At 41.6% G+C, this 13,314-nt stretch overlaps 1 protein-coding gene across 2 annotated transcripts in view; it reads right to left on the bottom strand.

Moving 5' to 3' along the window:
• The window catches only part of LOC126457806 (poly(A)-specific ribonuclease PARN-like), a 300,822-nt gene that overhangs the window by 233,493 nt on the left and 54,015 nt on the right, over positions 1 to 13,314 (bottom strand). For both annotated transcript variants that reach the window (XM_050094419.1, XM_050094420.1), the window contains exons 4-5: positions 6,458 to 6,614; positions 418 to 703 (exon numbers count right to left, since the gene is read on the bottom strand). In XM_050094419.1, coding sequence (XP_049950376.1) covers positions 418 to 703; positions 6,458 to 6,614 — 443 coding nt within the window. The remainder of the gene's footprint in view (positions 1 to 417; positions 704 to 6,457; positions 6,615 to 13,314) is intronic.

The following is a 13,314-nucleotide window of genomic DNA, read 5'->3' as shown; positions in this document are numbered from 1 at the left end:
TTGTCCATTGGGTGTCTTGTAGCTGGTGCAAAGTTACCAATTCCATTAGGTGAATGATAAAAGTACTTTTTTCCTATTCTTTTGCCCTGACATACCTAACAACATTATTTAAGAACAAAGAGCTTATAATTTTTCTTTAAATTTGGAATTCAAAAATGATAGGATATCAAAAAAATTGTATCTTCACAATTTTAAAAATAAATAAATAAGAAAGGAATGCAATTTTTTCCGAAGTTATAACCTCAATGCTTCCAAACACGTCTCTTAAATAAAACAGTATTTGCTGTAACTAATCATTTAGGAGGAAATAAATTTAACAAACAAATAACTCTAGTGAGTTAATAAGTAATACACCATGTATAAATTAATATTTCATCATATGGACAGCAGCTGTTTACTTATGGAATGTCGACGCACCGACTGAGAAAGCATGCGGATAACATGACTAAATCCAACGGCAGAATCAAGATCTTGAATTTCTGCTAGTTGTAAATCTTTTAGTCTTTGCTGCTCTTCTTCATTTGTCCCGAGTCTTGAAGCAACCAGTATTCTGTCACCACCAGCAGCTTTGCGTGTCTCCAGTCGCACTCCACGGAAGCGCTCTGAGACTTCCTGGTACATCAACTTTCGTACAAAACCATTACAGCCCTCTAGGGTAAGCTCCTCTTTCCCCTCCTCAGATAGGAAATTTTTTATACGGGTGCTACAACAATCAATACAAATATCTTCAACACACAAATTTCATAAATTCATAAAACTTTTTCTTACATCACTAGTCACAATGAAACAACTCAACAGAAACTGAAACAAATACACTAAAAATTAATATTTTTTCCGATACTGTGTGTGTGTGTGTGAGTGTGTGTGTGTGTGTGTGTGTGTGTGTGTGTGTGTGTGCGCGCTGAAGAGTCAATTAAGCTAAAAGATGAATGAAAATCATAATATTTAGGCAATTACTACAAACTGGGATGCAGTGCCTGTCCATCTGAAAGTATGTACAATCACAATCACATTCACCTCCTAACTGGATGGGAAGAGTCTGATATGGGAAGAGTCTGGTATGGGAAGAGTCTGGTATGGGAAGAGTCTGGTATGGGAAGAGTCTGGTTGGATTTTCAACATAAAAGCTACAGGTCATTTAATTCAAAGGATCTAGTACCTTTTCTTACAATAGAAAATATCAGTTGAGTAGTCACTGAAAGTTAAATGGTTTTATTTTTACATGGAAAAATGGAAATGAGCATTTGGTGTCATTGGCTGGGAGGCCCTTTGCAGGGCAGGTCCGGCCACCTTGGTGCAGGTCTTATTACATTTGATGCCACACTGGGCGACATGCGTGCCGGATGGGGATGAAATGGTGATGAAGACAACACAACAGCCGGGAATCGAACCCGGGCCCGTAGGACGGCAATCAGTCACGCTGACCACTCAACTATCGGGGCAGACTATTTTTACATAAAGTGATAGAAGAAAACAACTGTCCCAATGATGTCAACCTATTCTGCTTACAACTGGAAAATCAGTACACAAATTTTGATGGGGTTTCAGCATATGCAGCAACACTACTGAGAAAAGGCTTTAAGCAGCCAGCATTTTTCATAGAACTGGACAAATAGTAATTAAGAGGTAGATTTTTGAAACTTCATTCCACACTGTGTCTTTTGCAAATCATCCTTCTATAAGGGAAAATAAATCTTCTGTTTTACCACATACAAACATTTACAAAATGATGGTATTATTTTTGAATAGGATGGAAATCGTGCCTCGTTTGCTGGATGATCTATTTCTCAAACATCCACAAAAGAAGGTCTATATTCAAAATCATTTAAGTTCTTCCCTGATTCCAACAAATCATGTATTTTATTTTTATGTTCCTTTCTCATACTGCTATACATTGCAGTCCTTTGATTAGCACTCTCAACATTACATAAGATTTCTTTCAGTGTTCCTCTTTAGTATGAGGACTGACTATGTTATGACTGACTAACACTCTCAACTATGAAAATATCTTTTCATTGCATTATGGCCATTTTATTGTGATGTGGAAGTTTTGTCTATCAACTCACTTAACTAATTAACACTCTTACTGGGTACCTCAACTACAATGCAAGACAGGAAACAGTTTCATATCATGCCTGTACAAGTAACTGAAGCATTCTCCCACAGATGTGCTTTTCCCCCCTTCCAAGATCACTTCTCACTCTTCACTTAAGACAGATAGACTGTACCAAGCAACACATGCCGTCAAGACCAAGTAGAATGTTGTCTATAATACAACAGAATTTTAATTCATGTACATAATAAATTTCATTTTTCAGAAGAAGAATAGCTATCACCTCACAAGGTGAACTGGTTATCCGGTCACAGCGGTAGCACCATCACGTGTAGCCTGATAAGCAGGGCAAGGAAGTAGCAGCAGCATACACTCTGGTAGTCTTACAGGAGGAGCACTGTCACACACCACACATCTTTACTCATCTCTGAATCAAGTGCCCACTTGGAACAAGAAGAGAAACAAAATGTACCATACATCTTGCCTTAGCTGCTCATGAACCTTCACTGTCAGTTTCCATAAAACTGCCTCGCCCAGTGATGTTGACATTTTCCCCAGTGGCCTCTATTCATTTGTCATTTGCTGTTTCAGTGTGGACACTATGTTCAAATCCTTGAAGAGTTATATTTTTCAGTTTTCTTGGCATCAAAGTGTCTCTCCTTCAGCAGTCATCACACTTTTTTGGCATGATACATAGCCTTTCAAGTCTTCTAACATCACAACACACAAAGCTAATAACACAACAGCAAAAGCAAACTGACTACGTAGTCCCAGTTCAATTTCCAGCAACCACTTCAATTTTTTTCTGATAGAGAGGTCTGGAAGAAGGTCCACTCTGCCTATTGAGACCGAATGAAAGCTAGCTGAACATGAAAGCACCTACTAAAGTACAGGTCACAGAAGCAGCATCACATCAAAAGACTAGCATCAGGCAAGGTGACACATGACGTTTATTAAATAACAGCAAAATCATCAACCATTATTTTCCTGGTTTAGAGAGCAAGATGCTCGAGATATTGTGACTATGGCTCTTCTTATTTTCAAGATTCCGGACTAGTTTCATAGGTCTAGAAGTTATGGTGGCAGTAGAGAGGGAACCATTTTCTGACAAAATTTTGTCAGTATAATGAAGTGGAGAAACTGCTTTTAATTAATTAGAAAAGCTTGGTCTTCATTGTGAACAAAGTTCAAAACCATTGTACAATATGCATTACATGAGTATGTGCCAAGCAAGATGATAAGAGATGGAAAAGAGCCACCGTGGTACAACAACTGAGTTAGAAAACCGCTGCAGAAGCAAAGGGAACTTCACAGCAAAACTGCCTTGCAGACAAACAAAAATTACGCGAAGCGAAATGTAGTGTGAGGAGGGCTATGCGAGAGGCGTTCAATGAATTCGAAAGTAAAGTTCTATGTACTGACTTGGCAGAAAATCCTAAGAAATTTTGGTCTTATGTCAAAGCGGTAGGTGGATCAAAACAAAATGTCCAGACACTCTGTGACCAAAATGGTACTGAAACGGAGGATGACAGATTAAAGGCCGAAATACTAAATGTCTTTTTCCAAAGCTGATCCATAGAGGAAGACTGCACTGTATTTCCTTCTCTAGATTGTCGCACATATGACGAAATGGTAGACATCGAAATAGATCACAGAAAGATAGAAAAACAATTAAAATCGCTCAAAAGAGGAAAGGCCTCTGGACCCGATGGGATACCAGTTTGATTTTACACAGAGTACGCGAAGGAACTTGCCACTCTTCTTGCAGCGATGTACCGTAGGTCGCTAGAAGAGCGTAGCGTTCCAAAGGATTGGAAAAGGGCACAGGTCATCCCCGTTTTCAAGAAGGGACGTCGAACAGATGTGCAGAACTACAGACCTATATCTGTAACGTCGATCAGTTGTAGAATTTTGGAACACGTATTATGTTAGAGTATAATTACTTTTCTGGAAACTAGAAATCTACTCTGTAGGAATCAGCATGGGTTTCAAAAATGACAATCGTGTGAAACCCAGCTCGTACTATTCGTCCATGAGACTCAGAGGGCCATAGACACGGGTTCCCAGGTAGATGCCGTGCTTCTTGACTTCCGCAAGGTGTTTGATACAGTTCCCCACAGTCGTTTATTGAACAAAGTAAGAGCATGTGGACTATCAGACCAATAGTGTGATTGGATTGAACAGTTCCTAGATAACAGAACGCAGAATGTCATTCTCAATGGAGAGAAGTCTTCCGAAGTAAGAGTGATTTCAGGTGTGCTGCAGGGGAGTGTCTTAGGACTGTTGCTATTCACAATATACATAAATGACCTTGTGGATGACATCGGAAGTTCACTGAGGCTTTTTGCGGATGATGCTGTAGTATATCGAGAGGTTGTAACAATGGAAAATTGTACTGAAATGCAGGAGGATCTGCAAAGAATTGACACATGATGCAGGGAATGGCAACTGAATCTCAATGTAGACAAGTGTAATGTGCTGTGAATGCAAAGAAAGAAATATCCTTTATCATTTAGCTACAATATAGCAGGTCAGCAACTGGAAGCAGTTAATTCCATAAATTATCTGGGAGTAGGCATTAGGAGTGATTTAAAATGGAATGACCATATAAAGTTTATCTTCGATAAAGCAGATGCCAGACAGATTCATTGGAAGAATCCTAAAGAAATGCAATCCGAAAACAAAGGAAGTAGGTTACAGTACACTTGTTCGCCCACTGCTTGAATACTGCTCACCGGTGTGGGATCCGTACCAGATAGGGTTGATAGAAGAGATAGAGAAGATCCAATGGAGAGCAGCGTGCCTCATTACAGGATCATTTAGTAATCACAAAAGCTTTACGGAGATGATAGATAAACTCCAGTGGAAGACTCACCGAGGAGTGAAGCAGTGTATTGCTCCCTCCTGCGTATATCTTGCTAAGAGACCATGAGGATAAAATCACAGAGATTATGGACCACACAGAGGCATACCGACAATCTTTCTTTCCACGAACAATACGAGACTGGAATAGAATGGAAAAGCGATAGACGTACTCAAAGTACCCTCCGCCACACACCGTCAGGTGGCTTGCGGAGTATGGATGTAGATGTCTCTATGTAGTACCATCCCCCCACCCCACCCAGCCACTTTTACATGTTAGTTCATGAGGAGTCACAGAGGGGAAGTGACCACAAAACAAAAATCTGTATTCATAACAATGAAACATTGTCTGGCACTATTGTTTCAAAATACTTGCTGGACATTGTCACTTTACAACAATTATTCAGTGAAGTACGTATGAAACACAAATAAACCACTGGTCACTTTAACTTTTTTTGCTTTAATTCTTGTACAATATCTAATTACTTAACTCTTTTTATAAGTATGTTCTCTTGTTCACTTATAATGACTCATTCATTCAGATATGGTTTAGACTGACATTACAGAGATGGAGCAGTTTCTCTGCTTGCCTGGAAGTCTAGTTCAAGAAGTTTTTGCAAAGATAGCTTTCCTTGGACTATCAATATCGCAGAAACTCGCATTTTACTTGTTCTGTTTTGGGACATGTACTCAAATCCTGCTCCATTCAGTATAATATTCCTTTCTGAATAGTTTTCACACCATTCATTTACTTAAATTTTGCTTGCAAACATTTGCTTTTATCTTCTGTGGCGGTCTTTTGGTACTATCACACCTTTCTCATCTTCACTGCCAGTAAAACAATGGTGCCAACAGCAAGTTGTCACGGCTTTCTGCACAGGTATTTTCCACAATCACTTTCATGATCACTTTTCATGCTCGTGCTGCAAGATAACAGCACATGCTACTTTGAATTGCAACGTGACTGTTTCTAGTCATGTGGCCAAGTTAGTTTCCATTATGGTCAGATTATCAGTTCACCTTGCTGAGTAATGCATGAACATAATACGTGATTCATTTTAACAATTGTGGTACAAGACTCAATGATTTTTAGTACAATAAAAGTATGTGGATGCAAATTGAAACAAGGCAATAATATTTTAAGAAGAAGATGGCAAAATTCTAGTCTGCAGCTGCACTACTGCTGCCTGGACAGAGAGCTGGAAACACGGCAGTGGTTGATGAGGAGGTAAATATAACAGTGTCATTTTGAGACTAACTGCAGTAAGATCAGGACAAAAGTTGAAACTTTTAAGTTTAACTGTAGCCATGATGGATTCTTCCTTAGTGAGCCCAATGGCTCAAAGAAGTCTACTGCTGAAATCTATAACTATAATCCAAATTAATAATATAATTTACTGAACAGGAAAATGTCATTTCTCTGAAATTGGATTGAGTATTCACGACAGTTTCTCCACTTATTGATGTCACACCATAATTCTGTTTGTATAGTACTACTCTGTATATTCTATTTTCAGCTAAATAAAAATTAATTTAACTAACCACATATCTTCTATGAATTCCGCTTTATCTGCAGGTACTGGAATTACATCATTTGCATCACCATTGCTGCAATTCTTTGCAGAACTACTAGCTTTGTGTTTTTCCTCTAATTTCTCCCTCAGTCTTTTCTCTTCATCCTGTCTGAGGTATGGAATACCTGTAAAATAATGAAACTATGTTTTATATTGCCTAACTAGTATTCAGATCATTCACAGTGTACACGTGTTATTACAACAGCAGAAAATGTCCAGCACGCTTCAACTGATGTCAGGAAATCTGAGAATGTGCAAAGCGTTAGGAAGAAGAAATTGCAATTGCTACATAGTGGCCATGGATGAGGTGTAAGGCCTCAGTTACAGGAAAGTTTAGAGGCTGCGTACCAGTGTTCAAACCAAATGAGCCAAGTCAAGCGATGGAGGGCTTAGGTATGTTACATCAGAATTTTTCATAAGAGGACCCTGTACTAATAGTGGGCGGGGCACGAAACAGTTTGGACAGGGATAGGCGGTGACCCGAACAAGATAGCTTCCCTGATTAGTGGCACCAACATACACTTCACTGGGCTGTTGCAGTGTCACAATCAGCCACACCTTAATGAACCTATGAGGTGGATTAATTTCAGATCAATAAAGGCCCAGATGGAGTCAACTTTACCCATGTTGCTCTGGTGCCTGTTGGGAGTATCATGCAGCATAGCCTGCACCTAAACAGGATTTGGAAGGGGTCATTCTATGTGAAATCATCCAGAAATTTTAGGAAATGACACCCTTCATCACACAAATACTCGAAATTTTGGGTAGTGTAAATTTACCTAGATATATTCACATTTCCAAAATGTAAATGTTTCAGGTCAATTACTTTTTCACTTATGATAAAAAGAAGTTGTATAGATTCAGGAATTCAGGCTTTCATAGACAAGCTCCTTTATAATTTAAAAATGTAGTAGTTCCTACAGTGGAACCTTGAATTTTTTTTAAGTTAAAGGGGAAGGTTTATATTTTTATAGTTGTGCTTCTAGTAGTGAATAACCATCATCAACATCTCAGAAAAAATAGTAAATAATTTATTTTAAAGAAAATCCAGGCATGGACATTATAATTTATTCAATGTATTGCCCCTCATAGATACCTCTGAAATATTTACAATATTATTATAAATATTCCATTATGTCACACAAAAAGAATCAGTTTGTAGAAATAATAGGAAGTGTGAAAAAAACATTACTGTAAAAGAAATATTGAAGTTGCTAATTCATGACTACCATGTCACCACTAAACTGCTGAAGTTGGCTACACTGGATTTCCCTAGGAACAAATCATATCTGAGAACACTGTTTTACTGCCACTACATGTACTGCATCATCCAGTTTCTTTGTTTTGAGTCATGTGTTCACTGAGCATGTGTACTGAGTCGTACCAAGAGTCAATTATTGGTTAAAAATTCAACTGTTGCAATTTTTAACTATTCATTCCAAAACAAAAGTAAGTCCCCTAATGTTACAATAATAATGTAAAATACTTCTGCAATGAGACAATGGGATAGAATGATTTTTCATTATTTAATTACTTTTTAGGTTACACCAATCATCTTTTGAATTATTTATGACAAATATTGGTTTTATGACTGAAGCAGTATGGAAAGTGCACGTAGGCAGTGTTTTCTTGGACAGTATCTGCAAGATATATGTGATAATGCCCTGACTTGTGTGAATGAAGTGACCAGTGAAGAACAGTCATTCATACTGTGACTTAAAAAGAAAGATGATGAGACTTACCAAACAAAAGCCCTGGCAGGTCGATAGACACACAAACAAACACAAACATACACACAAAATTCAAGCTTTCGCAACAAATGGTTGCTTCGTCAGGAAAGAGGGAAGGAGAGGGAAAGACGAAAGGATGTGGGTTTTAAGGGAGAAGGTAAGGAGTCATTCCAATCCCGGGAGCGGAAAGACTTACCTTAGGGGGAAAAAAGGACAGGTATACACTCGCACACACACACATATCCATCCGCATATACACAGACACAAGCAGACATTTGTAAAGGCAAAGAGTTTGGGCAGAGATGTCAGTCGAGGCGGAAGTACAGAGGCAAAGATGTTGTTGAAAGACAGGTGAGGTATGAGCAGCGGCAAATTGAAATTAGCAGAGATTGAGGCCTGGCGGATAACGAGAAGAGAGGATATACTGAAGAGCAACTTCCCATCTCCGGAGTTCTGACAGGTTGGTGTTAGTGGGAAGTATCCAGTTAACCCGGACGGTGTAACACTGTGCCAAGATCTGCTGGCCATGCACCAAGGCATGTTTAGCCACAGGGTGATCCTCATTACCAACAAACACTGTCTGCCTGGGTCCATTCATGCGAATGGACAGTTTGTTGCTGGTCATTCCCACATAGAAGGCTTCACAGTGTAGGCAGGTCAGTTAGTAAATCACGTGGGTGCTTTCACACGTGGCTCTGCCTTTGATCGTGTACACCTTCCGGGTTACAGGACTGGAGTAGGTGGTGGTGGGAGGGTGCATGGGACAGGTTTTACACCGGGGGCGGTTACAAGGGTAGGAGCCAGAGGGTAGGGAAGGTGGTTTGGGGATTTCATAGGGATGAACTAAGAGGTTACGAAGGTTAGGTGGACGGCGGAAAGACACTCTAGGTGGAGTGGGGAGGATTTCATGAAGGATGGATCTCATTTCAGGGCAGGATTTGAGGAAGTCGTATCCCTGCTGGAGAGCCACATTCAGAATCTGATCCAGTCCCGGAAAGTATCCTGTCACAAGTGGGGCACTTTTGGGGTTCTTCTGTGGGAGGTTCTGGGTTTGAGGAGATGAGGAAGTGGCTCTGGTTATTTGCTTCTGTACCAGGTCGGGAGGGTAGTTACTGGATGCAAAATCTGTTTTCAGGTTGTTGGTGTAATGGTTCAAGGATTCCAGACTGGAGCAAATTCGTTTGCCACGAAGACCTAGGCTGCAGGGAAGGGACCGTTTCATGTGGAATGGGTGGCAGCTGTCATAATGGAGGTACTGTTGCTTGTTGGTGGGTTTAATGTGGACAGACATGTGAAGCTGGCCATTGGACAGGTGGAGGTCAACGTCAAGGAAAGTGGCATGGGATTTAGAGTAGGACCAGGTGAATCTGATGGAACCAAAGGAGTTGAGGTTGGAGAGGAAATTCTGGAGTTCTTCTTCACCGTGAGTCCAGATCATGAAAATGTCATCAATAAATCTGTACCAAACTTTGGGTTGGCAGGCCTGTCTAACCAAGAAGGCTTCCTCTAAACGACCCATGAATAAGTTGGCGTACGAGGGGGCCATCCTGGTACCCATGGCTCTTCCCTTTAATTGTTGGTATGTCTGGCCTTCAAAAGTGAAGAAGTTGTGGGTCAGGATGAAGCTGGCTAAGGTAATGAGGAAAGAGGTTTTATGTAGGGTGGCAGGTGATCGGCGTTAAAGGAAATGCTCCATCGCAGCGAGGCCCTGGACATGCGGAATATTTGTGTATAAGGAAGTGGCATCAATGGTTACAAGGATGGTTTCCGGAGGTAACAGACTGGGTAGGGATTCCAGGCGTTCGAGAAAGTGGTTGGTGTCTTTGATGAAGGATGGGAGACTGCATGTAATGGGTTGAAGGTGTTGATCTACGTAGGCAGAGATACGTTCTGTGGGGGCTTGGGAACCAGCTACAATGGGACGGCCGGGATGATTGGGTTTGTGAATTTTAGGAAGAAGGTAGAAGGTAGGGGTGCGGGGTGTTGGTGGGGTCAGGAGGTTGATGGAGGCCGGTGAAAGGTTTTGTAGGGCGCCTAAGGTTCTGAGGATTCCTTGAAGCTCCGCCTGGACATCAGGAATGGGATTACCTTGGCAAACTTTGTAAGTAGTGTTGTCTGAAAGCTGACGCAGTCCCTCAGCCACATACTCCCGATGATCAAGTACCACAGTCGTGGAACCCTTGTCCGCCGGAAGAATGACGATGGATTGGTCAGCCTTCAGATCACGGATAGCCTGGGCTTCAGCAGTGGTGATGTTGGGAGCAGGATTAAGGTTTTTTAAGAAGGATTGAGAGGCAAGGCTGGAAGTCAGAAATTCCTGGAAGGTTAGGAGAGGGTGATTTTGAGGAAGAGGTGGTGGGTCCCGCTGTGATGGAGGACGGAATTGTTCAAGGCAAGGTTCAATTTGGATAGTGCCTTGGGGAGTTGGATCATTAGGAGTAGGATTAGGATCATTTTTGTTCGTGGCAAAGTGATATTTCCAGCAGAGAGTACGGGTGTAGGACAGTAAATCTTTGACGAGGGCTGTTTGGTTAAATCTGGGAGTGGGGCTGAAGGTGAGGCCTTTGGATAGGACAGAGGTTTCGGATTGGGAGAGAGGTTTGGAGGAAAGGTTAACTACTGAATTGGGGTGTTGTGGTTCCAGATTGTGTTAATTGGAATTTTGAGGTTTTGGAGGGAGTGGAGCTGGAAGTGGGAGATTGAGTAGATGGGAGAGACTGGGTTTGTGTGCAATGAGAGGAGGTTGCGGTTTGCGGGAAAGGTTGTGAAGGGTGAGTGAGTTGCCTTTCCGGAGGTGGGAAACCAGGAGATTGGATAGTTTTTTAAGGTGGAGGGTGGCATGATGTTCTAATTTGCGGTTGGCCTGTAGGAGGATGCTCTGAACAGCCGGTGTGGATGTGGGAGAGGAAAGATTGAGGACTTTTATTAAGGATAGGAGTTGACGGGTGTGTTGATTGGCTGAGTGGATGTGTAGGTGAAGGATTAGGTGGGTGAGGGCAATGGATTGTTCAGTTTGGAACTGGTATAGGGACTTATGGAAAGAAGGTGGTTGTTGCCGCCAAAACACGTTAAACGGTGGAGAAATTCGGGAAAATTTCGAAAAAACTACGTGAGGATGTATTAGAAGGAGTGGTTTCGTGGTGGCAGATTATGGAAATGAGGCTAACAATTGTCTGATGGAGAAATAATGACGTTGAAACCTGTTGGAAGGGGCTAAAAATGATTGGTGATGTGAGAAAAACGGAAATGAAATAAAGCAAAAGTTATTAAAACTAGCCGAAAAGGTTGTTTAATAGCTGAAAGGAACTGTATGTGAACTAGAAACGGTGGATTTTATAGCAGCGGTAGTGTTGAAAGCGGGAAAAAAAATTTTTTTTTGGTTAAGGTATAGAAGTGGGTTACGTATTATTACGTATTATTGAGTATATATCGGTGGGATAAAGTTGTATAGTGGATTACGGTAAAAAGGAGAAGGTGAATACAAAGTGAAACTACCGGCAAAAACAGAAGGAGGAAATAAGACGACAGAAAAGACTTCGAAATGTAACAGTGACAATAACAAACGTAATTGTTGGGTTCAAATTAATGATATGAATATAATAGAGGGAAACATTCCACGTGGAAAAAATATATCTAAAAAGAAAGATGATGAGACTTACCAAACAAAAGCGCTGGCAGGTCGATAGACACACAAACAAACACAAACATACACACAAAATTCAAGCTTTCGCAACAAACAGTTGCTTCGTCAGGAAAGAGGGAAGGAGAGGGAAAGACGAAAGGATGTGGGTTTTAAGGGAGAAGGTAAGGAGTCATTCCAATCCCGGGAGCGGAAAGACTTACCTTAGGGGGAAAAAAGGACAGGTATACACTCGCACACACACACACACACACACACACACACACACACACACACACACATATCCATCCGCATGAACACAGACACAAGCAGACATTTGTAAAGGCAAAGAGTTTGGGCAGAGATGTCAGTCGAGGCGGAAGTACAGAGGCAAAGATGCTGTTGAAAGACAGGTGAGGTACCCCATTAAGTTTTATTTACATTCCCTCCGCAAACATGCCTTCGCCCTAGCCAGATTACACTCCCATATTTTATTTTCTCAGGCTTGTCTGACATTTGGCATCACCCCCAAAGGCCTCACACTTAAAGTTCCCATCTCTGGCTGCAACCCTTCTTTCCATCAGTCCCTATACCAGTTCCAAACTGAACAATCCATTGCCCTCACCCACCTAATCCTTCACCTACACATCCACTCAGCCAATCAACACACCCGTCAACTCCTATCCTTAATAAAAGTCCTCAATCTTTCCTCTCCCACATCCACACCGGCTGTTCAGGGCATCCTCCTACAGGCCAACCGCAAATTAGAACAGCATGCCACCCTCCACCTTAAAAAACTATCCAATCTCCTGGTTTCCCACCTCCGGAAAGGCAACTCACTCACCCTTCGCAACCTTTCCAGCAAACCTCAACCTCCTCTCATTGAACACAAACCCAGTCTCTCCCATCTACTCAATCTCCCACTTCCAGCTCCACTCCCTCCAAAACCTCAAAATTCCAGTCAACACAATCTGGAACCACAACACCCCAATTCAGTAGTTAACCTTTCCTCCAAACCTCTCTCCCAATCCGAAACCTCTGTCCTATCCAAAGGCCTCACCTTCAGCCCCACTCCCAGATTTAACCAAACAGATCTCGTCAAAGATTTACTGTCCTACACCCGTACTCTCTGCTGGAAATATCACTTTGCCACGAACAAAAATGATCCTAATCCTACTCCTAATGATCCAACTCCCCACGACACTATCCAAATTGAACCTTGCCTTGAACAGTTCCGTCCTCCATCACAGCGGGACCCACCTCCTCTTCCTCAAAATCACCCTCTCCTAACCTTCCAGGAATTTCTGACTTCCAGCCTTGCCTCTCAATCCTTCTTAAAAAACCTTAATCCTGCTCCCAACATCACCACTGCTGAAGCCCAGGCTATCCGTGATCTGAAGGCTGACCAATCCATCGTCATTCTTCCGGCGGACAAGGGTTCCACGACTGTGGTACTTGATCATCGGGAGTATGTGG

This window comes from Schistocerca serialis, chromosome 2 (genome assembly GCF_023864345.2).
Source record: "Schistocerca serialis cubense isolate TAMUIC-IGC-003099 chromosome 2, iqSchSeri2.2, whole genome shotgun sequence".
In the NCBI taxonomy this organism is placed as follows: Eukaryota; Metazoa; Arthropoda; class Insecta; order Orthoptera; family Acrididae; genus Schistocerca; species Schistocerca serialis.
The sequence above is the reverse complement of the archived record's forward strand: the minus strand, read 5'-3'. Positions and strand labels throughout refer to the sequence as shown.